The sequence below is a fragment of the Lissotriton vulgaris genome, chromosome 7, assembly GCF_964263255.1.
Source record: "Lissotriton vulgaris chromosome 7, aLisVul1.2, whole genome shotgun sequence".
Classification (NCBI taxonomy): domain Eukaryota; kingdom Metazoa; phylum Chordata; class Amphibia; order Caudata; family Salamandridae; genus Lissotriton; species Lissotriton vulgaris.
The window spans coordinates 700,367,991-700,393,825 of NC_141695.1; the positions used below are offsets into that span (position 1 = coordinate 700,367,991).

At 47.4% G+C, this 25,835-nt stretch overlaps 1 protein-coding gene across 2 annotated transcripts in view; it reads left to right on the forward strand.

The window, feature by feature from the left end:
• Positions 1-25,835, forward strand: part of HELZ (helicase with zinc finger) — a 1,742,088-nt gene that overhangs the window by 146,050 nt on the left and 1,570,203 nt on the right. For both annotated transcript variants that reach the window (XM_086930935.1, XM_086930936.1), the window contains exon 3: positions 5,585-5,812. In XM_086930935.1, coding sequence (XP_086787061.1) covers positions 5,603-5,812 — 210 coding nt within the window. In that variant the 5' untranslated portion in view covers positions 5,585-5,602. The remainder of the gene's footprint in view (positions 1-5,584; positions 5,813-25,835) is intronic.

The following is a 25,835-nucleotide window of genomic DNA, read 5'->3' on the forward strand; positions in this document are numbered from 1 at the left end:
GTAGGACATTTACAATGCCAATAGCTCTAACTTTTGCGAAGGCGAGACCGTTGCATTGTAAATGCTTGTTTGGATTGCATTATGGAAAAATCAGAAAGCCACTTTCGACCTTGAATTCCTATCTGATTGCCTTGCTTGTGACTTGGGGTTTAGGATTACGTGACTGAATTATGTAAAGAAAACCATGGAAGCACTAGGCAGACCCGATTTAGTTCACATTACCCTGAATCCTTGCTATTGAAGAAGGCGCTAAAGTAAAAGATCTTCATATGAGGCCTGCGGCTGTCAATAGAGAGGAGAGAGAATTGACCAAGCCAGTTTTGAGGGCCTTAGCTGTCATCAAAACTGGCACAAGCATTGAACTGCATTAATCTCCAGTGAATAATTTCTGGGTAAAGGCATTTATGACTATGTTCCGTTCGGTAATATTAAAAATAATTTTGGTTCCCCTTAGGACAGTTTGACTCTTAGTCAATTGTGCTTTGCCCCTGTGACGAATCCTTTCCCCAAACACTCGTCTGTTTTTTTTTCCGTACATTTTATTAGTTGTTTAGATGCAAATATTTGGTACCTATTGTAAAAATCCATGATTTTTCTCTCTCAGTATAAACACGCGATTTATTTTCTATGTATATTTTCTGACCCACTTGAGTGTTGTGTGGAAGGATTTCTGAAAAATGCTGTGTTGATTAAAGTCCATTTATCTCTTATCTGTGTGCCAGTGCACTCTATCTCTTCCTCAAGAATGCCTGATAATTTATTATGACGCAGGGTGCGACTGAAATCATTGTAGGAGTGTGATTATCATTTTAAACATACATTTTTCCTTTGTATTTCGAGTTAATCTTTTTTTATTTTAAATATATTTTACTAACTTTTATCTGAACATTAATACAATAGCATTGCACAGTAGTTACATCCGTATGCATAGTCATTTGCGCTAGGCTTGTTGGGGTGGGCAGCGGGAGGGTCAAACAGCAAGGGGGTCAGAGAAGCTCAGCAGTCCTTCATCCATTCTTACTCGCAAATTCTTTTGAGGGCATGTACAAGGAGGGCCTCCTTTTGCTGCATACAATCACCCCCCACATCCATTCAGTGTCCAGGCCTGCAGAGCCAATGAGGGTTCACTTTCTGAAGTTCAGGTGAAACAAATGAGTTTCCTGATGTGTGTAACACATCTGAAGCTGTACCACCCCTATCTACCTCCCCATCCGGTTCCTTTACATCCCTCTGCTGCTCAACTTGCACATCCAGGACTTACAGCATGCTGCCCAGCTTTCAAGATCCCTTTCCGCCTTTTCATCTGTGTGCACCTTCCTAAGTCTATGTTCCTCTGCTATCGCCCACTCCAACAAGTCTGACTTCCACTTGATGACAGCCAAGGGGTTAGGACTGGCCCAGTGTATAGCTATCTGGTAGGAGGCCTAGTTGGGCAAATTTATATTGCATTGTTTTCCCTTTCTTGGGAAGCGGGATCAGTCCTAACACACAGTCTCGCACAGAGACTCCGTCATCTACATAATATGACCACATATATTGATCTTTTTATTGTTCTGTTTTTGGGACAAAAGTTCTCTCAAACTCCATATGCATGACTGACACTTCCTATACCAAATGCCTGTCATGCGGGCTGTTCTGAAATGTAACTGACGTTTGTAACAAACTGTAGATAAGGAGAGCTGATCCATTGCCCTCTCTGTGTTTGATGTATTTAGGTGACATTAACTTTGTCAGACAGCTAAAACTGTACATAGCCTGACCTAAAAACGGCGAAGTCATGCTAACACTACCAATTAAAGGGCAAAGTGCTCTAGAATTGAGGGCGAATAATCAAAAGGAAAAATTTGAGCTAATTTTATTACTGGTCATCAGTTTGTGTTTAGAGAAGTTGAATTAGTCTATGGGTCTTTTTTTCTTGAGTATATGGGAACCTACTTCTCCGTTGCCGTGAGAACCAGTCGATATTTTCAACTTACTACTGGACAATAAACCCAGTGCAATCTTCTTGACAGAAACCTGGCTCCATGATGGCGCAGGGCCTGATGTGGCTACCGCTCTCCCTCCTAACGATGCCATTGTGAACATGGACAGATTTGGACAAGTTGGCGGGGGCATTGCAATCATTTACTGTAGGGATCTCACGTGTAGCCTCGAATCGGTTGACATCCCTGACTGTGAAGCCGCGTTTTAAAAAAATCTCCCTTAACCCCAATTTTACTTTCTCTGGTCTTTTGATCTATCGGCCACCGGGGAACGCTACCTCATGGGCCGCAAATTTAGCAAGCCATATTTCACCTTTTCATCTCACCTCCAAAAACTTCTCATTGATAGGAGATCTTAATTTACACCTCGACGACCTAGCCAATGTCTCCTGTGTGAACCTCTTAGACGACCTCACAGCACTGAATATGACATTGCTTAATACAGGCCCCACACACAAAGCAGGCCACCTTTTAGACCCAATTTTTTCGAACATGCAAGAACTAAAATGGCTAAACACGACCCCTATTTGTTGGTCTGATCACCATCTTATTCTTTTTAACCTCAAATTAGCAGCATCCTCCCAACCATACGCCGTCCGTCCAGATACCTTCATGAGAAACTGGAAAATGCTGAACATTGAAGAAATGAATATTACCCTGGCCAAAAACCCCCCTGTCCATGGCCACGACATGGAAAGTATTGCCTACGCAACCCACACGTGGCTTGGGAACGCAGCAGATGTTTGTCTGCCTCCTTCCCACTTTAAAGGCAATATTCATCGCCCCCCAGCTCCGTGGCTTAACGAGTCTCTGACAATGGAAAAATCTAAGTGTAAAGCGCTTAAAAGGCAATGGCGGAAAAACTATGACCCCATAAAGAAAGAGTTATACCGAAAGGCTAGGAATATTTACCACACTGCCTGCATCAAGGCCAAAGCCCTCTACATAGCAAATACTATCAACTCAGCTCCCAATATGGCCCGGACGCTTTTCAGTACCGTTAAGGAATTGGTGGGTGAAAAATCTATTGCTGCGGCCTGACCACTTAACACCCAACAATGCCAAGATCTGGCCTTCTTTTTCACAGAAAAAATTGAGAAAATCATTACTGACTTTAATAAGAATATCCCAGTCAATGACCCACAAGAAGAAGATACCACTCCTGTGATAACAGAAGGGTGCATGTTAGAACACTGGCCTTCTATTACCCTCGAGACTCTGACGTCCCTCCTCAAATCCATCAAGTCAGGCTCCCCTCGTGATCCGATTCCCATTAGTGTCATAAATGAACTGGACAATCCTTCCTTAACACCTTGGCTGCTAGGCGTTTTCCCCCCCTGTGCTGGAAATTGCTCCTACTATGTATTCATGACGAGCTCAGCCCGTCATCAGCACAGCTCAACTGTGCATCATGACGAGCTGAGCTCGTCATCAGCATCGAAAGGGTTAAACATCATTGCCGACACGCTTAATTCTTCCCTCCTACTCTCTATGGTCCCCTCGCTGTGGAAACACGCCATGGTCTGCCCATTATTAAAAAAACCAACTGGCAATCCCGAGATTTTTAGCTAACTATCGGCCATATCCCTTCTCCCGGTTTTCTCGAAAATCCTTGAAAGACGCATCCATTCTGCCCTCGCCACATTTACTGAAGAAAATTCCCTCCTACACCCCTCTCAATCCGGTTTCAGGGCAGGTTACTCCACCGAAACTGCTCTTCTTGGAGTAACTGAGAGGATTAGGAAACTCTTAGATGATGGCCAAACGGTCGCATTCATTCTGTTAGATCCGAGTGCGGCCTTTGGTACCATTTCTCACAATAAACTACTAGCCACGCTAAGGAGAAATGGTATTGGTGGTGCAGCACTGGAATGGATCAGGTCCTTCCTTTCACAACGCACGTTTCAGATCGCTTCTTCCCTTGCCTGTTCTGATACGTTTAGTGCCCCACATGGAGTGCCCCAGGGCTCGATCTTGAGCCCTTTGTTTTTTAACCTTTACCTTCGCCCATTAGCTGATTTAGCAGAAAGGTCTGGACTTACCCTTATGACTTATGCTGATGATTCGCAAATCGTTTTTTCATTGTCAAAGTCCGATCCCCTTGCCCGTTCTCTACTTAGACATCCAGCAGAAGACCTCTTGGAGACCTTGTTTAACAACCAGCTGAAGCTAAATGGGGGAAAAACTGAGATTCTCCTTTTAGGGAAAAACAAAGATTTATGTAGTTCTTCTCATTGGCCGCCTATTTTAGGCAACCTCCCCACACCAGCCACTCAAGTTAGAAATTTGGGGGTTACCATCGACAATGCACTTTCGATGAAGCAACAAGCAAACAAAGTCGTTGGCCTATGCTTTACCATCATGAAATGGCTGCGTAAAATCTTGTGGATGCTGCCCCTGCTACCCAGAAGACTGTAGTCAATGCACTTATTACATCTCGGCTTGACTACGGCAACATCCTTTACCTGGGCTCAAATCGGGCAGTCCTGAGAAGGCTTCAACTTGTCCAAAATTGCGCCGCAAGATTGCTGTGTAAAATCCCGGAAACCGCCAGGGTATCGAAATACCTTAGGGAACTACACTGGCTCAGGGTCGAGAACCGGGTCAGGTTCAAAGCCCTGAGCTACATGTTTAGGATCAAAGCCGGCACGGCACCTAAATATTTGCAAGAGCTAGCCAGTCCCTACCTTCCTACACGAAATCTGCGCTCCCTATCAGCAGCCAACTTTGGGGTTCCCAGATTTAAACTGCAAGAATGGGAGGGAGGTCCTTTTCCCATCTAGGGCCCACCCTATGGAACTCACTCCCTTCTCACATCCGTAAAGAGGACAACTATGCAAGATTCAGGAGAAACATTAAGACCTGGCTTTTTGAGAAATGATTTGTCCACTTTACCCCTTTCCATACCTTTTGCTCAGCTATAATGTCTTGGCGCCGGGAAACCCTTTGTGGGTAGCTGTGCGCCTTATAAATGCAAAAAATAAATAAATGTTTTGTTATATGCATTAATAGATGGCTGTGGTTATTATATCTGAACATGCATTTGTTTGAGTGTCTGACCCTTCGACAGCAGCTTTTGTGTGCCTGTTCTTTGCTTCTCTTACTAAGTTGTGCCGTATTGTATATATGTTGTCTGCATTTTACTTCTGTATGTTATGTGTGGGAGGTTGCCTGTATGCCTGGATTGTGTGTAGTAGTTAACCTGTGATTGCCTGTGCTTCTCCACGTGTTGCTCTGCATATGTGCATGCTTCTATGAAGGTTTGTAGTGTGTTTATGTACTGCATAAAATCCAAGCATACAGACTTTGTCAATATTTATTTCAATTGTAGTTAAATATGCTTTTGTTGTTTCCTTTTTCCCCACACACAAGTGATAAATGATAAAATCGAAGAGGCGAAATGTGAATTGGGTACCATGTGTCTGAAACAACTCTGTCCAATAGGCAGCATGGCTTCCTATTGTTATGAAGTTAATATTTTATTTTTAAAACAAACCTATGCATTACTATCAAAGATCATTCTAGGCAAAAAATGACAAATTGCATTAACAATTTCGCAAATTGATATAGATCTGGAGTTAATATTTCTTCTTTTTTTGTAGGATTTCTGTCCCTAAGTCATGGCAGACAGAAGACCTGAGAATTTATGTGAACAAGCATGTGAATCATTTAGACGTCAAGACTACGAAGTGGCCCTACAGTTCTGCACAGAGACTCTCCTTTCCCTCAGCCAGTATGCCTCCACTAATCCCACCGAGGCTGGCCAGGCAGAAATTGAACGAATCAAAATTGAGAGCCTTCTTTACAGAATTGCTTCTTTATTGCAACTTGTAAGTTTTACTCATTTTTTTCTGAGCTCCGTGTGCAAGAATATTTGTTGTGTTACTAACCCAAATTTGGTCTAATTTTTGATGGTTAATGGCGTGTTTCCCCAAAAGTCTGAATCACAAGTTGAACCGCTTGAGTACTAGTAGGAAGGAGATGGCAGCATATTACTGTTGTATCCCTGAAGCTCCTTAAGAACAACGGAGATTTTACTTTGAACAGCAAAAAACATGTATTTGCCTCTGATGATGGCTCAGTTCAAAGATCAAAGGCCATCCCCATAGCCTAATTTGTTGACATCCCATCTTTTCCAACTGGTTGGCCATTTTTAGCATTACAGGCATGACCAGGCTTCTTAATAAACAGGAGAGTGCAACTTTAAAGCGTTTAATGTGTACCCTGTGCCAGTATTTCCCTTTTCAAAGATAAGCCACGCTTTTTTTGTTCTTTTCAAATTTTATTGTGAAGAAAGAAATGAAGTACAAACAACTGAATAAAGCAAATCAGAGAAACAAATGATAATTGTATGGCTGTCCATCAGAAAAAAATAGAAGTAAAAGCAAATTATAAGGCTGCAACCAGAAATACAATGTTTCAACATCACTGAATAATAGCACAGTAATATGTTAAGTGTGCATTAAAATACTTCTTACACTTGCCATTGGAGAAACCCTTCTATATGAAGCAACAGCATTTTTTAGTGACCTTCTAGCACGATTATAAAAACCTGGTTGTAATTAGATGAAGTGGTACAAAAGGGGGTGGTGATGGACGGAGCATCTGAATCAATCAAACACTCACACCCAGTCAAAAGATCTGGGTCCAATCCATCACTGTTCTTTAGCCCACTCTGCCACCCAAGTTCAGACATGGCTATATGCAAATCAGTCTGACCCTGTGCCTCATGGGAACAGTCCAGCCCGAACTGCCAAGCCATGTCTTCCCTGGACCGGAAACAAGCTTCTGAGGACCGGTTTCTGGCTTTCCAGCCGTCCTCAGCCCGGCTTGCCTTAATCCAGTGGCAAAGTGAGCAAGGGACTCACGTCTGAGTATACCTTGCCACACTTATGGCGGCCAAAAGCGGTACAAAAGGGGGTGGTGATGGCAGGGTATGCTCAGACGTGAGTCCCTTGCTCACTTTGCCACTGGATTCAAGCAAGCCGGGCTTAAGACGGCTGGAATGCCAGAAACCGGTCCTCGGAAACTTGTTTCTGGTCCAGGGAAAGCATGGCTTGGCAGTTCGGGCTGGACTGTTCCCATGAGGCACAGGGTCAGGCTGATTTGTATATAGCCATGTCTGAACTGGGGTGGCAGAGTGGGCTAAAGAACGGTGATGGATTAAACCCAGATCTTTTGACTGCGTGTGAGTGTTTGATTGGTTCAGATGCTCTGTCCATTACCACCCCCTTTTGTACTGTAATTAGATGAACCCTCAGTATTTTATCAGTGAGAAAGAGACTGGAAAAAAATAATTAACCAGTGAGCAAACCAGATTACTGTACTGGAGGGGGAAGTGTGGTTTGAAAAGGATTTCTGTCTTTAGCTAGAAGTCTAGTTTGTTCTATAATGGGCGATCATTATTAATAAGTTTAGAATATTGTAGGGTTTAGTTGTCAGAACTACTCTAAACCACTATCCGAGCTCCACAATGTATATTGAGATGTTTGCTGATGTCTGGTTGTAGAACATAGTTTGAACACCAGTTGTCAAGATCAGATTGTAACTTGGTTCCATTCTGGGACACTTTTTGAGTGTCCGAATACCGAGCTGAACTACAATAGTATCAAGAGTGACTTTTCATTAACTTTTTTTCGTGAGCTTGATGACCTCCAGCCAGAGAGGATGTACATATTGACAATTAAACAGTATATTTAAAAGGACCCCCACCTGGTTGCGGGACAGTTCCAATAAGAGGCTACTTGTAGGATAGCTAGTGTATGAACTCCGTCTGGAGTCCAGTACAGATTGTGAATGGTAAATAATCTGCTCTTCATCAAAGTGGGTGTGACCTTTGACTAATCTGTGACTCTTCTTCCCTTCAGGGAATTCGCATTACATGTCATTTGGAATTCAAATTTATTTTAGATGCTAGGAATTTCTACACCTTCCATGCAATGAGGCCTTGAGTTGTTGGCTCTGACATTGTAAAACTGCCTTGTTTAGAAATAATGATATTTAACTTGAGGAATTTTATAAAAATTTACTTAATGCAAATTTGTTTTGTATTTGCAAGTACCTGAATGTCCTGTGAAAGGTTTACAGCTCTGTTTCCCTGACGTAAGTGGTCTACCGATGTTGGAGTAACACGTACTTGAAAGAATAGTTCTTAAATTAGCTCTTATCCATTCATAATCCATCTCAGTACAATAAACATGTCAGTATAACTGTAATTTAATGTTCATGAAACATAAATATTTAATAAAATGAATCTCTAAATGAGCCAGCAGTGCGTTTCATTATCTTAATCGATTCCTTTTCACACCATATTGAATTTGAAGAACCATACACACTCCATTTTTTGTATCATTAGTTTCTCTTCCAGGGGATCCTCATCAATAGTCATAAGCATTAGAATATTCCCGCCTACGTGCGGGACCCCGGAAACACTATATTATATGTGCCCCACATATAAATACACATATATATATATATATATATATATATATATATATATATATATATATATATATATATATATATATATAAACCATATATATAGAAAAACAAGCAATAGCAGCCAAATCACATTAAAGCTGAAATATGCTGTGAAGAATTTCCACCATACAAGAATAATAAGCATTAGAAACAGGAGAAAACAACACCAAAGTTTGTTTAGGAATTGTTTTAATGCTCAAAAAGCAGCAGAAATTCTCAGAACTCACTGGAAGCATAGGAAGCTCCCAGGCTGCATTGCAAACACACAGTCTAACCAGACTGAAAAGCTAACCTGTAGCTAAATAACAAAAAACTGACACTGTGCCTTTAAGGCACTCATGACCCCCTGAATCCCATCATGCCTCAGGAGTGGCAGTTAGGCAGTTGTTCTTTCCGGCTCCTTCAGTGAAGGACCCTGGTTTACACAGCTCCACCAATTTTCTGATTTTCTGCAGAAAAATTGCTTCTTTTTCAAGCTTTTTGCTCTTACTTCGACGTCTACCACCTAGTCAAGTACGATACTGCCTTTTTTGAGCAGTTTGGAGGGCATTTTACTTCGAAAATGCCATCTCTTTTTGATAAATGTCCCTCTTGCAACAGCAAGAAGGCCAAGACAGACAGCCACGAGGTCTGTATTGTTTGCCTGCCTGATGACCATGATCCTGAAACCTGTCCACATTGTGAGAACCTATCAGGCAGGACTCTCAAGGACAGGGAGAGAATTCGGATTTATGGCCTGGCCCACAGAGCTTCGAGAGGGAGATCTCCAGTGAAGAAGGGCTCCAAGAAGGCCCATTCGTCTTCAAAAAAGAAGTCTTCACGTCCTTCTACCTCAGCGTCGGGCTCGGCGCTGAGAACAGATCCACAGGAAGGATTTTCCTCTGGGAAGCTGCCGTCGACGGCGGGCTCGCCGTCGAGAGGGAGGCCAGGTACGTCATCGAAGGCGGCATCTTCGAAATCGCCTCCGCCGTCGTCAACCGGGCGGCGATCGGCGTCGAGGAAGGCTACTCCGCCGCCGTCAACCGGGCGACGGTCGGCGTCGAGGGACGTCACCTCGCCGTCGTCAACCAGGCGACGATCGGCGTCGAGAAAGGTGACTCCTCCGCCGTCGACGGGTGCTCGTCGATCGGCGTCGAGGACGCGGTCCCCGTCGGTGCGGCAGCAGCGTTCGGCGTCGAGGGTGCCCAATACCCCTCCGCCGTCGTCGCACAAGCATCCGACGTCGAGGCATGGCTCTACGTCGGCGACTGACCATCGCCGTTCGACGTCGAGGCAGATAGCTCCGTTGACGACAAGCCATTCAGCGTCAAGAGAGAAGCCTCCGTCGGCGACAGGTCATCGACGTTCGACGTCGAGGCTGAGGTCCCCGTCGACGACCAGACACCATCGCTCGACGTCGAGGCAGAAGGCTCCGTCGGCGGTTGCTCGTCGCCGCTCGACGTCGGGAGACTATGAACGTTCGCATGGCCATTCGGGGTCGAGGTTGTTTGATCCCCCGACCCCTCGGAAGCGGTCGGCTGCGAGAAGTGAGCGCTCGACGTCGAGGCGCTCGGACACGATCATGGTGACAGAATCTGCTTCTCACCATTCTTCTCATCGGTCCTCGGGCTCCTCTACTGCACATTCCAGATCTAGAAGCCCGGTGCACAGGACTCCTGAACGTCGGCCAGACCCTTCTGCGGGACGCGTCAGGCTGTCGCCAAGATGGTACCGGTCCCTGGACCATTGGAGAGACGATGGGGCTACCAGGCGTATGCAGGAATATGCCAGCCCGCGCCACAGGTCAGCTCTCCAGGACCTGGTGGAGGAGATGGACAGACGTAGCCCTCCCAGGCGCTCAACGCCTGTGGATCTACCCACCAGTGCGACAAGGAGGTCCCGCTCGCCTACAAGGGAAGCCAGGCGGGACGGTCGGGGAAGATCTAGATCGCCTGCAAAAGACCCTAGACTGGATGGCCGAAAGGCCTCTGTCCCTCGGGGCAGATCTCCTGTGCGGTCTCCAGCCGGATCGCCCAGGGCGTCCCGATCTCCTAGAAGAGACCATCGTCCAAGGGATCGGGTCAGGTCGCGCTCTCCTAGACGGGAGGAGCGTCCCAGGAAGTCGAGGGAGCGGGGACGCAGTTCTCACCATCGGCATAGACGTACCCCGTCTACCTCTTCCACTTCATCTACCAGGTCGTCGAAGAGGGACTACTCTCCGACTTTGACAGACAGTCCAACGTCCAGGTCCTCCCCTGTGGATGATATTGGCACGTACCTGGACGTTCTGCAGAGAGGTGCGCTTAAACTGAACATTGAAATGTCTGTTCCTCAAGTCACGACGACGGTCATTTTCGAAACATTGCACAAAAAGGCCATCTCCAGACCTCTGCTGCCGTTGGTCCCAGGGATTTTGGATCCGGTCAAGGACGTTTTCCTGACCCCGGCTTCAATCAGAGCAGTGCCAGCACGCATTACGAAGAAGTACAAACCTGCGGCCTCTGACCCGGTGTTTGTGAGGTCTGACCCTCCGGCGGACTCGGTCATCGTGGCAGCGGCAAGAAAGACACATGCGGTTGCTGGTTCATCGTCAGTCCCGCCAGATAAGGACAGCAAGACCCAAGACTCCTGGGGTAGGAAGGTCTGCAACTCTGCGGCTTCCACTCTTAAGGTCTCCAGTGCAGCTGCGCTCCTGGGTCGGTATGACAGGGCCTTATGGGACTCGATGGAGAGATTCAAAGCGAAGCTGCCGAAAGAGGATCAGCAGGACTTTGAGGAAACTGTTACGGAGGGGTGTCTGGTGGCTAACCAGATGATCAGCACGGCCGCGGATGGGGCGGTGCTGTCGGCTCATTCCTATGCCCATGGAGTTTGTGCCAGAAGATCGGCCTGGTTGCGCCTTACAGGGCTGAAGCCGGATGCCCAGCATCGGATTCTGAATCTCCCTTTTTCGGGTTCTGCCCTCTTCGGGGAACACGCAGACGAGGAAATGACCCGAATGAAGACTGAGCTGGACACGGTGAAGGCGGTGGGCTTGGAGAAGAAGAAGGAGTTCAAGCGCCGCTTCAAGTCCAACAGAGGGAGAGGGGCCCAGCAGAGGGTTCAAACCCCTCAGTGGTCGCAGAACAAAGCTCAGGGAAAACCCCAGTTTCACGGTAAACCCGGCAGGGGCAGGGGGGGCCGCCAGCAGTCCTCCAACGCCCCGAGAGGAGGAAAGGCCTGAACAGTGGCTTCCTCTGACACCGTTGCCCACTCCGGTGGGAGGAAGTGCATCTCAACACCTGGAGGAGTGGGTCAGCATCACAAGAGATCAGTGGGTGCTGAATATACTGCGAAATGGTTACAGGATACGTTTCCGTGCTCTTCCAAAGAGCATTCCTCTGAAGAGCTCTTGCCCTCACCAACTGAGCTTGCTCCGTCGAGAGGTGGCGATCCTGCTGCAAAAAAGAGCGATAGAAGAAGTTCCTCGCGCTCTAAGAGGCAAAGGAGTTTACTCCAGATATTTCCTTGTCCCCAAAAAAGATCAGGAGGACAAGTTCAGACCCATACTCGACCTACGACTCCTAAACAAGGTCATCGTCAAGGAAAAGTTCCGCATGTTGGCGCTTCACCAAATATGTCCTCATCTACAAGCCGGAGATTGGATGTGTTCGGTGGATCTTCAAGATGCGTACTTTCACATCCCGATTGCGCAGCAACATCGAAAGTACCTGAGGTTTGTCGTGGGGCACAAACACTACCAGTACAAGGTGTTACCCTTCGGTCTCAAGTCCGCACTACGAGTCTTCACCAAATGCATGGCGGTGGTGGCGGCTTTTCTTCACAAGAAGGGTCTCTTCGTTTACCCATAGCTGGACGACTGGCTCCTGAAGGGTCCATCCCCGGTACGGGTAACACAAGATCTGCATCTGTGCCTGCAACAGCTTCACAGGCTCGGCCTCCATGTGAACCTGGAGAAGTCAGTCCTGCGGCCTACGCAATCCATCCACTACCTAGGCTCCGTTCTGGACACAAGCGTGGGAAGAGCGTTTCCTTCGGAGGAGAGACTTTCTTCCATGACCCTGAAGTGCGGGATTCTGCTGGAGTCTCGTCCTCCAACAGCACGACAGGTGGCGTCCCTGCTGGGTTCCATGGCGTCCTGCATTTTTCTCATCCCACACGCCAGGCTGAGAATGCGTCCTCTGCAACAGGCCCTGGAGGATCAGTGGGACCAGGCAACAGGTCGCTGGGAGGACCATATCCATCTTTCCCAAGCGACAAAAGAGTCCGTCAGATGGTGGACTCGGAGACACAATGTGATGGTGGGAGTGCCGTTTCATCAACCCATCCCATCCCTATCTATCGTGACAGATGCCTCCCTGCACGGCTGGGGAGCACACATGGGTCCGCTTCAGATTCAGGGCCGGTGGTCTGCGCAGGAGCAGACATACCACATCAACATGCTGGAACTCAGAGCTGTATTCCTGGCTCTCAAAGCTTTCCTGCCAGCGATCACAGCCAACTCGGTCCTGGTTCAGACGGACAATACGACAACCATGTTCTATCTGAACAAGCAAGGAGGCACAAGATCTCGCCCACTGTCTCGAGAGGCTCAAACAATATGGCATTGGCTCCTCGCTCAAGGTCTCACAGTGGTGGCGGTGCATCTTCCGGGCGAGTTGAACGTCAAAGCAGACGCACTCAGCAGGCACTTCGAAGATCAGCCAGACTGGGTGCTACACGACGAAGTAGTAGAAGAACTTTTTCGTTGCTGGGGGCGTCCGTCCATAGACTTGTTCGCAGACGACGAAAACTCCAAGTGCCACGCCTTCGCGTCCAGGTTCCACAGACCAGGGACGCTGGGGAATGCTCTCCTGTTGGATTGGGCAGGGATGTTCGCGTACGCGTTTCCTCCCCTGGCTCTGATCCCGAGAGTGGTGTCCAAGCTCCTCAGGACGAACATGGAGATGATCCTAATTGCTCCAGACTGGCCTCGGCAGTGGTGGTATCCGGACCTTCTACATCTGTCTGTGTGTCCACACAAACGACTCCCTTGCAGACCAGACCTGTTGAGCAAAATGAACGGGAGGATAATGCATTCCAACCTCCCATCATTGAACCTAACAGCATGGCTCCTGAGGTCCTGCAATACGGACATTTGAACCTGCCTCCTGAATGTATGAGCATTTTAAAGGAGGCTAAGAGACCGTCCACGAGAGCATCCTATGCCTTCAAGTAGAAACGGTTTTACTTGTGGTGTAGGGATCAGCATTTGGATCCGATTAAGGGGCAGGAGGACGTCATATTACCATACCTCCTTTCACTCGCAACAGCTGGTTTAAAGTACGCTTCCATTAGAGTGCATTTGTCAGCTATTGTGGCGTACAGGAAGTCGCCTGACCAGGTGTCTTTCTTTCAGGTTCCAGTGGTCCAGGATTTCCTCCAGGGATTGAAGAAGGTGTATCCCCCTGTGCGAAATCCTTCTCCTCCGTGGGAATTAAACCTAGTTCTATCAAGGTTGATGTCTCCTCCTTTCGAGCCAATCCACAAAGCTTCCTTACAACATCTATCTTGGAAGGCAGCTTTTTTGGTGGCAATTACCTCTGCACGCAGGGTCAGTGAGATACAGGCGCTCTGTGCAAAGGAGCCTTATACGGTATTCCACCATAACAGAGTGGTTCTGAGGGCTCACCCTTCCTTCTTGCCTAAAGTCATATCTGATTTTCATATCAATCAGTCTATCTCCCTCCCTTCCTTTTTTCCAAATCCGGCGACCCCGGCTGAGCGGTCACTTCACTCATTAGATCTTAAAAGAGTGCTGAAGTTTTATTTGGAAATGACTAAAGGGATTAGGAAAACAGACCAACTGTTTGTGAACTATGGTGCTATGAGAACTGGTTTTCCAGCGGCAAAGAGGTCCATCTCCAGGTGGATTGTTTCTTGCATTAAGCTGGCCTATCAACTGGCAGGAAAACCTTTGTTGATGTCTCCAAAAGCGCATTCCACTAGAGGGAAGGCGGCTACAGTGGCTTTCTTGCATGATGTTCCCATGTCAGAAATATGCAAGGCCGCGACCTGGAAATCAGTGCATACCTTTACGAGGCATTACTGCCTCGACTCTGATTCCAGGACTGACACTCAAGTAGGGCAAGCCTCCTTGAGGAATCTGTTTGGTTAGTCGGTTCTGTCTACTCAAGCTTGTTGATGAGATTTCTGCCTTATCTTTACTTTGCCCGCAGAGATGAGGAGAGGCTCGCTATTCTATTCTAATGCTTATGACTATTGATGAGGATCCCCTGGAAGAGAAGGATTAGTTACTTACCTGTAATCCTAGTTCTCTTCCAGGGGTATCCTCATCAAAGTCATAAGCAACCCTCCCGCCTCCCCGGGCAAAGAATACTTGTTCATAAGGAGATATTGTTGACCTAAGTGTTATTGGGTTTGGTTTTCAGTCTCCGAAAAGAACAACTGCCTAACTGCCACTCCTGAGGCATGATGGGATTCAGGGGGTCATGAGTGCCTTAAAGGCACAGTGTCAGTTTTTTGTTATTTAGCTACAGGTTAGCTTTTCAGTCTGGTTAGACTGTGTGTTTGCAATGCAGCCTGGGAGCTTCCTATGCTTCCAGTGAGTTCTGAGAATTTCTGCTGCTTTTTGAGCATTAAAACAATTCCTAAACAAACTTTGGTGTTGTTTTCTCCTGTTTCTAATGCTTATTATTCTTGTATGGTGGAAATTCTTCACAGCATATTTCAGCTCTAATGTGATTTGGCTGCTATTGCTTGTTTTTATATATATATGGTTTATATATATATGTGTATTTATATGTGGGGCACATATAATATAGTGTTTCCGGGGTCCCGCACGTAGGCGGGAATATTCTAATGCTTATGACTTTGATGAGGATACCCCTGGAAGAGAACTAGGATTACAGGTAAGTAACTAATCCTTCTTATACTCTTGTCTGGATTTTCTTTTAATTGAGATTGGCAAGTTCCTTGATATCCTTATTAAATCATATTCCTAAATATTTTAATAAAGTCTAACCAGTCACTGCCTGGACAGTGAAAACCTCGGTTGAGGGTAGGGGAATATTACCCTGGTAGGGGAATATTACCCTATGTCCCTGTGATAAGGATTGGATAACTATTTTTTTTTGTTTTACCTGCATACTGGTGGATGTCATTCTAGGGGGAAATGTCCAATCCCCCCCCCCCCCCTCCCCCCGGGTTTGCATCTGCCTCACGTCATGGGAAAAGCAAAATGAAGTGTAGACCTGCTTTCTCTCGATAATCTCCATGTCACTGTAGCACCCAGACTGCGAGGATCAGGGATACTTTTAACCTCAGAGTCTGAGGTAATCTGTCACAGAGACAAGATATATAGTATGATGTAGCAGTAATATGAACATGCATAGAAGTCCTTTACCAAAAGTCTCTAAAGTACCGAATAATGCAATAATTAAAAAAATCATGAAACCCCCCTGAATCTCAAGTGTGCAGCAAACCAGTAGATATCGAGCAGCTTTCTTAGAGGTTCGGAAAAGATTCAATTTGCTGAGAGGTTTTTATAGCCATTTTCAGCATAGGAAATTATTGAAACTGGAAAGTCTGCATGGTGAGCGCATTATTATAACAATCATAATGTGTACAGCTGAAACTTCATGTAACCCAACCTTCTTAGCACTAACTTACTAAATGAATATTGGTTTGCCTCCTCTGACCTAATGTCTTCTTGAGGTGTTATAACATACTATTTAGATGAACAACAAAAAGCAATTGTGAATTAATGAAAGGCAGTGTTAAAGCTGTAAGAGCCTTGGTAAGTAGCAAACAGGTTCCCTCTAGCGCAGTGTTTCACAACTATGGGTGGTCATTAGCTGATGTTTGGTGGGTGAGGAAAGTCAGAGCAATAAATAAAATTAAAGTATGTTTATCTTGACACACATGCTTGTGCTTTAAAGAACAGTCAAGTATCAGGCTATGTATTATGACAAATTGCTGCATATTCTTTAAATATGGAGATTGAGGTGTACATTTCTTCCTCTGACAGCAAAGTGAGAGTACGAGTTAAAGTGAATAATGTGACTGTTTTGCTAAAGTACAGGGAGTGCGAGAGGAAAGGGTGTAGGATGTTGTTGTTTTTTTTGCAACACGGAAAAATGTAAACATTGTAAATTAACTTAAAGCATTCAGCAGTAAGGAAAGCAAAAATTAAGCTCATTTATTTTGTAATTTTGAAGTGGGCTGGGAACAGATTTTAATTGGATCAAAACTAAAAAGATACTTTACTAGGTGTTGCACAAATAATAAGTATTCACAAAAACCCAATAAAAAAAAAATCTTTATTTTTGTTTTTTGATAGACATGAAAACATATTCATGACAACATGCACTATTGTCACATTCGAGACTCATGTGGAGCACATTCTGAGAATGGAGTCACTGAATCCACATGAGCAGCAAAACGAGTAATAAACACAGTTGTCCCATAGCCATATTCTTTGTATATTAACCACCATTTTCCAGACTCAAAGCAAAGAAAGGAGCATTTCATCTCTGGGATGCGGGTCCTTAGGCCTTAGCATGTGTCATTGAGTTTTGAACAGCATCCAACAAGTCTTGTCCATAGTATTGCATCCACGGACCCCACACCCTCCTGAACTTCCGAGGGCAATCCTTACTGCTATGGTCGACTCTGTCTGCTGCCATATACAAGTCCATCATTTTTCTCCGCCCCTGGAGTGTCGGAACCTCAGCAGCTCCTGATCGCCTGGCCATATCGCGCTAGGCTACTACTAAGCACAAGGAGCTAAAAAGTAACTGAGGTCTGGTAATATCTACATCATTGGGAATACGTAAAATAACAAAATTGGGGTCAATAGGCAGGGGCACCTCCATGACTGCCCCCAACTCCGCGATCACTTCCCTCCAATAGACCTGTATGATAGGGCAGCTCCACAGCACATGTAAAAAATCTCCCCTGGCCCAACCGTATTTGACAGGTTGGACTTTCTACCCTTCCTATCTTGTGCAATTGGTTTCTCATAATACTCTATGTAATATTTTGAATTGAATAAGGTGTATCAGGGTTTTAAAGGGTACCTCTCTAGGGGGCATTAGGGCTGCCTCCCAGTCTGTGTCCCATACCGCCCAGGCCTCTTTCCCCACTCTCTCTCTCAGCTTCCCCAAAGTGTCAGGCATTTTATTATTTATTGTCTAACATGTGAGGGACACTGCTTTACTCGTAAGCTCCTCCTGCAGCTGTTTCCCCTTGCAGTCTATACCCTCTGCTAGCCATGCATGGCACAGCTGTGCATATTTAATGAATTTGGAGCTACGGAGCTTAAACTCAGCGCAGAGAGTCGACATGGACTTAAATTTGCCTTTATCAACTACATCTATCGCTGAAAGTCCCAACAGGTCCCAGGCCCCAAAGCCTTGTAACTTAGATAGTTCTTTGAACTACTACCCCTTCCATAATGTTGTTGCTTTGATTATTCTGTGGGAGTCGCATGCTGCGTATATCCATTCATTAATGAGGGTCAGGTGTGAGGCCCAGAAGTAGGCATCCGCCTGGTAATGCTATCCCTCCATTATAAGGGTTGTGCTGAAGCAATTTTGCTATCCTACGATGGCCCCCCTGCCATACTACTAATCAGTTTTCCCGCACTCTCGTCAAATACAGTACTGGGGAGTGGATGATATGCTTTCTGGAGGGAGTAGAGGAGTTGAGGTAGGGTGATAATTTTGGAAATCGCCTCTCTCCCCAACAAATGAGGTAGATCCTCCACTGCTCTGCATCCTCCATGAATTATATTTTTCCCAAATTTTGATGGTGGCATTACTCCTTGTGTGGTGTTATAAAAATGCCCAGATATGTGAAGCCTTTGGTAACCACTAGTATGTTACGGGGCAGAGAAGGCCCGGAAGGGGCGCGTCTCAGGCTATACACTATTGACGTATTCCAATTGCTTTTGAACCGAAAGTGCTTCCCATATTCCTCTCTTTTGTGAAAGAGTGCAGGTATTATTGTCCTGGGGTCCGTCACGTAGAAGACAACATCCGCATAGAGGGATATTCTCTCCTCCATACCATCTCTGGGAGCAATTTGAAAGCCTCAAATCCCGAGATACTCACTAATAGTGCAGGCGAAGGACTCCATAGTGAGGGCAAAGAGGAGTGGTTAAAGAGGGCACACCTACCTTGTTCCGTGACCAATGGGGAAGCCTGACAATACTTTACCTTTAACTCTCACCGCCGCTATTAGTTTGTAGTATAATAATGTTACCCATCTCTGAAATTTAGGCCCCACCCCAAAATTAGAGTGTTCAGTCCAGGAATGGCGAATGTACCGCATTAAATGCTTTTTCCATGCCCAATGACAAAAATACGTGCTCGGCATTGCGGTCCTTGACTCTCATGAGCCAGTTGTGTGTTCTACGTAGGTTCAGCCTGGTGGATTGGCCCGGCATAAACCCAGACTGGTTATTGTGAATACAGGATGTGATGTGATTCAAGAGGCTGATGGCAGGAGCTGTTGCTAGAATCTTGACCTCAGTGCGGATTAGGAAGATGTGAGTTGCATTTGTCTTTGTTACCCGTATTTATGTATGTCCTTATACGCATTATGGTAAAAACCCAGTAAGTGAGGGCCCAGTAGATCCAGGCTCAGTTTATATAATTCGACCGGGATACTGTTTGGGCCCGGGGTTCTACCTAGGCGTATTTTAGAGACTGCCTTCTGTATTTCTGATGTCCCTAAATCTTCCTCCAACCCCTAGCCTCCTCTTCTGCTAATGCCGGGGTCAGTATGACCACCAGAAAAATCTTCTATATCTGAAGGGCTAATGTGTGGGTAAGCCTTATAATTATTTTTATAACCGTCTGCAGAAACATTCACAATGTGTTCCTCCGTAGTGTAAGTCACTCCCTAGCCATCGATAATTTCCCATACCTACCTGCCCTGTAGTTCTTGCTTGTTGAGCCAAGCAAGTTGTCCGACTTTGTCTCTGACTTCGTAGAGTCAGTCTCTGTTTCCTGGCAGAATCCATTGCTAGGTGACGGTATTCGTCTCTGTGCTTCCAGCGAGATAATCCGCCTTCCCAATTTCCCCTACCTCACTCCCTGGTACAAACTTGTAATCCTGTCTTGAGTGCACTCTATAGAGCCTGAAAAATAGGAATATGATCAGTCATGGGGATGCTGATGGCGCCATAAGTTAGTAAGCCCAAAATTGTTAGCAAAGTGCATCAGCCGGGTGGTTCCCATCGGTCCCCTGCTATCCCCAGAGCGGTCCAGTGATGTATGCATTACGTCATTAAAGTTGCGCACCACCCCATGTAGCGACGAGGGACTCTCCAGGAGTATGTTGGCCACTCTACTCCAGTTGGGGGGCCTGTAGTCGGGGTGGTGCGTAAAGGCATATCATGATAATGTGTGTGTCCCACTTCCTTGTGACTCCCACAAAGTGTCCCGAGGGTCTGTCCATCTTCGCACCACTTCAAAATCAGGGTACTTTTTAATGAAGATCGCTACTCCCTGGGACCCGATGGTGTATTCCGCGTGTATTCCGCGTGAGTCAGGGTGTTGTACATGTCTCGTCCAAGGAAACCATATTGTTTACCTTGTAAATGGGTCTCTTGTAGCATGACTATGTCAGTGTGCATTTGTTTAATGTACTGTGCCACCAAGCCTCTTTTAATCTTGTCAACCAGGCCATTGAAGTTCCACGTTATTACTGTGAAGGGACAGGTCATAACCTGTGGTGTGGCCATTCCTTATGGGTATCGAGCATCTCATACATGTGTGGAAGACTCATCGAACCTTGATGTGGCATGAAGCGCACTCATCCCCTGAGTTGCCTGTGTGATTAACAAGAAATGAACAAAAAGAAACTTCCTGCCCTCCCCCGAACCCCCACCCCCCCATCCCCCACCACCAACAACCTGCTCAGCTCACTAAACCACTTCATCAGAAAGAAATAGCTGTGTGCAAGAGGAGAAGTAACGTCTGTTGCCTAACCCGCAGAATAGCACTCAATGCAAATACTTTAATACTTGAAACATCAACACTGATAAGTGACCAAACACAGACCAATAAAGTTCACAACATAAACTTGCTCCCTTGACTAGGGGCCGTCAGTTGCCTAGCTAGATCTCCGGTGGCCGGTATATGTAGTGTCAGTTAAAGTTTTAGAATGGTCTGGGTCTTGCGGCTCCTTCTGCCGCAGCTGCTGGCGTGTGTCAATAGTCTTCTCCAGGGCTAAGTTTTCAGCTGCAAGGTGGTGCACGCTGTTGACCTCCGATGACTTGTCTGATTCGGCTGAATCTGAGTAGGTGTATTGCAGCCATATCGCATCTCTGTCCCTGTTGGTAAATGTCTCAAGGGCTTCTTCTGCATCTGTAGATAGCCCCCTTCCCTGACCCTACCTCTGCGCCTGAGCCTTTGGTCATTCCTTCGTATCTCTTGCACAGTACTCTTGGGCCTGGTGTCCACAGTCGGGAACCGCCCTTTTTCCTGAGTTTGGTTCTCTACGATGGCGCAACGCTGGCCCCTGCTGTTTTTATGCCCAAGCCTCCTCCGGTGATTGGAAGAAATGGGCCTTATCCTGATACATTACCTTCAACTTTGCAGGAAACCGTAACATATACTGCGGCTGGAGGTACTTTAGTTTCACTTTAACAAAAACAATGGTTTGTCTCTGGCACTGGACCTCTTGACTGTAGTCAGTAAATATCATAATCTAGAAATTGTCATATCTGATTTCACCCTATCTGATAGAGACTACTAGCCGCAGATTCCTTATTGTAGAATTATCCCTGGGCGTGAGACTGGACCCGTAAAACTTTTTACCACAGCATCCATGCGCGCTGGGGGGGACTGCATCACGCGACTCCGCCAAGGCGTTGTCCGGGTGCGTGGCGTCAGCGACGTCACATAAGTCTCACCCGGCGAGCCTACGTCAGTTTTTTTCTTTTCCACGTGCAACGCGGATCCGGTTACAGGAGTCGGAAAGCCCCCCTCCCCTCATGGGTCGAGGCTGGCGGGGGACTCCTTGTTACTCCCCGGGGCCCTCTCGCCCTTCACGCAGGCGGCTGCCTCGTCTGAGGTAGAGTTGCGCCGTCCCTTAGCCACCCCGGTCTCCTGTGCCGTGTGGTGTAGAGGAGGCCTGTCCGGCGTCTCCTTTGGCGCTGGCCGATCATGACGTCCTGCCTCAGGTTGACTACTCTACGGCACCGGACAGGGGTCTGGTCGTGGACTTGTGTTCGGACGCATCCTCTTCCCCGGAGGTTGGGTGCCTGCTGGTGTCGTCCTCGCCAGAGACGGGCCGCCGCAAAGTGGCTTTTTCCCAGACGTCATCAAAGGACAGCTCCTCGCCGTTGCTGCCGTTTTCGCCGGAGGAGCCACAGGTCCCCCACTCCTCTGCCCCTTTATTTAATTTAAAGAGTTTTATATAGCGCTGGCTAGACCCGGAGGTATCAGAGCGCTTTACATGAGAATCAACAATGTAACAGAAAAAGTTACACAATTACACAATAAATCCCCAAAAAATAGGCAATACAATTAGGAGAGGAGAGAAAGGAGAGAGAAAAGTAGTGGAGGGGGCAGTGGAGGTGAAAAAGGGAGGATAAGGGAAGAGACAATACAGAGAGACGAAAAGAAGTCTGTCTAAAGACCGACTGGGTAGTTGATGACCAAGGAGGGAATCCACGGCCCCTCTCCCCTATAGCTAAACCAGGTAGCTCCATCGGGCATCAGACAAAAAAGTTCAGTCTCAAAACATTGAGAGAGGGGAGAAGGAGAGACATAAATAGAGGGAGGATGCAGGAAGAGATGACAGGAGGGACGAAAGGAAGTGCAACAATGTGGTTTAACAGTATAACCGAAAAAGATCAACAAATTACACATTACATCAAACAATCAGGAATACATTAGGAGAGGAGAGAAAGGAGAGAGAAAATAAGTGGGGGGTAGGGGAGGTGAGAAAGTGAGGATGAGGGAGGAGACAACCGTAGAGATGAGAGGAAGTCTGTCTAAAGACCGACAGGGTAGGTGACGACCAAGGAGGGAATCCACGGTCCATCTCCCCTATAGCTAAACCAGGTAGCTCCGTCGGGCATCAGACAAAGTAGTTCGGTCTCAAGTGTCGAGGGAAGAGGTTAGCAGAAAAACAGGATGGGAGGGAGATACGGCCGAAAGACGAAGGAAAGTCTGCCCAAAGACCGGCTGGGTAGGTGACGGTCGAGGGGGGGAAGTCCCAAAACCCATCTCCTCTATGCCTATCCGGTAGCTCCACTGGGCTTTGACCAAATAGCTAGGTCTCAATGGGAAATATTTAAATAACATGGAGGGAAAAATAAATGGAGCGTAGAGGGGAGGGAACAGGAAAGGTGCAAAAGGGAGGATAAGGGAAGAGACCACAAGGAGAGACTAAATGAAATCTGTCTAAAGGCCGACTGGGTAGGTGACGACCAATGAGGGAATCCACGGCCCATCTCCCCTATAACTAAACCAGGTAGTTCCATCGGGCATCAGACAAAATAGTTCAGTCTCGATACATTGAGAGAGGAGAGAAGGACAAATGTAAATAGAGGGAGGAAGCGGGAAGAGACGACAGGGCAGACAAAAGGAAGTCTGGCTAAAGACCGACTGGGTAGGTGACGTCAAAGGAGGGAATCCCCGACCTGTCTTCCCTATAGCTAAACCAGGTAGCTCCATCGGGCATCAGACAAAATAGCTAGCTCTCAAATGACGCAGGCAATTCACAGGTAAACAGGGTGGGGACTAGAGCAAGGACAGGTGAGGGCAAAGGTTAGTAGCAGGAAAGAGGAGAGGAGTAGAGCGGGGAAGGGTAGGGGTAGGTAGTTTGGTAAAAGTTCCCATGGATCTGCTGCGAGGCATTCAAAAAGCAGGTCCGTTTCTTCGCAGGCGCCATCTTGAGATTAAAACGCCGGGTGAGAATTACGCCATAAGTCTTGTTTTGCTATGACCTGTAGGAACTGCGGCCAAAGCCTCAGACGCTCCCGACCATTCAATGACCGGGGACAAGAAAAATCGAAATAATGTCCGGGGACAAGTAAAAATGTTGTTAATAATTCTGATTAGTTCTAATTTAGAGTTGTGGGGAATATGGAGTTTTTCTTGTTAACGAGCTTGTTCTTTCCATTCTGCTGGGCCATGATCAGGGCTTCTATGTATGGGCGTGGTGCCGCTCCTTCACCCCCCCCGCATCGTCGCTACCATCAGCGAGTCAGTGACCGGTCCCGCTTTCCTTTTTAGCCCACCTGAGACTCTGCAGCAGTGTATGGGGCATCTGGCGGGATTAGCACTGTGTTTTGTGCTTGGTGACGCTCCCACTTCGACCTGTACTGTTGCGGAACGCTTCTCGCGGTACAAGCTAGGTGTGAGATTATTGCTGTTGTTCTCCTGGTCCAGCGCACAAGAAACTGCAACCGTTGGTCTTTTTTTTCCCCCCAAATCTGGGGCGGGGTGGTTCTGTTCTACCGCCTGTGTGCTGTGTTATCGTACGGCTAATCCTCACTCCTCTTTTGTTGTTCCCGGACGCTTGTGGGGCAGATGATTAGTCCTTTGTCTGTTTTCGTGTTTCTTCCTCCATCTTATCCCTTTGTTGGTTTCGCTTTCGTTTGCTCCATCTTAGAGCGCCCTAGTCCTCCTTTCAGGTATTGAGCCCAGTTTGTGGTTTCGCCTCACTAATTGCGCGCTATGCTATGCATTAGATATCCCCGCTCTCGCCCTCCCCGGTTGGTAGCGCATTACTCAGCGCGAGCTGCTGCATTTGGGGTTACGATCGTCTTAGTGCAGCATTGTAACTGCCATCTTGGTAAAGGTCCGCTACCGGCAGGATCACTCTCCTGTGAGTGCGTCTTGCTTATGCCACTCACCGCCTCTGTGAGAAAGAAGGTCTTGGGGCTTAGCTTCACTGAGGATGTTGAGCTTGGCCGCCCAGCGGGGGCATTTGAGAGTTTCTTTTACTGCTTCTTCTCTGCGATCTTGTTATTGCACTCTTCTGGTCGTCTGATCTCAGCCTTGATATTTAGGAGCTGCCATTTCTGTATCTGAAGAACTTTCTGCTTCTCTGTTCATTCTCTGACAGACCACCCACGATACACAGCCAACGGGGTCTGCTCGTAGCCTCCTCAGCAGTTCTCAGTGAAGCGCAGCGCCTCGGTGTGCCCTCGATGGCTACGGCCGCCTCGTCTCCCTCGGTCCTCCAGTTGTTCTGGCTGCCACCTTCTCCAGTTTCTCCGCAACTCGTGCTTTTCTTCCCCCCCGTCTGTTGTTTTGGTCGGGTCTCCTCCTTCCGTATTTCAGCCTGCCGAAGTCGCCTCCCCTCCCGTCCTCGCTTTGGTTGCTCTGCTTCCCCTGCAAGCTGCTTCCTTTCCGGACCTGGCCTTTACCCACTCAGATTGGCTTAGGGGATGGCCGCCTTAACTTGCAGCCGTCGTCTACGGAGGAGCTGCTTTCCCCACCGCGGCGCCCTACGGAGGCAGGTGCGGCCTTCGCTCGTGCTGTTTCCACGGTTGTGGATATTTTGCGCATGGGTGATCTGGCTGCCCATTTCCCCGCGGATCATCTTTTAGAAGTTCTCCACCAGGGCTCTAGGGGAGGGAGCTGCTTCTTCCCTTCGAGGTTTGCTCCATTCTTCTCTGATGGGGACTTAGGGGCGTCCCGCCACAGGAGATCAGGTGCGCTAACACCTTCTGCACCGGCACCTTCCAGCACCGCGTGACCGGTGTCTTTCCCTCCACCCCTCTGCCACAAGCTCCCTTTTGCGGACTGCCTTTCCCTCCCTGCCGCCGCTGTTGTCTCCACCATCACGGGAGGCCCGCTGGCTGGACTCTTGGGGGCGCAATAGGTTTGCTTTGACCAGTGCGGCCCTGTAAGAAAGTGAGTTTCTGTTGCAGTAACCCCCCCCCCCGCTTTTTACCTAATACACTTTTTCTTTGGTGTGCCCTGGGTCCCTGCCAATCAGGTACCCAGGGCCTGTGTTCCTTCCTCAAAAACTGTACTAAAGCCTAAACCCAATTGGCATCTCTGGCCACATGTCAGCCCCTAGTAAATGGTACCCTAGGTACCCAGGGCATTGTGACCAGAGAAGACCCCTAAGGGCTGCAGCACCTATTGTGCCACCCCTAGGGGCCCTGTACCCTGACATATACACATATACACATATACACACACACACTCACACTCACACTCACACTCTCTCTCTCTCTGTGCAGAACCAAACAAAGAGACATGGCACATATCCCTGTGTGCCATGCCCACAAACCCACTGCCCTGGCATACATCAGTCACCCCTCTAGCTGGGTGCCCCATGCCAGAGGTGTGGGCACAGGTGCATGAGCCCTGTGCCCGTACAGTACCCAGGGCCATTCCTGGGCACTGTAAGTGT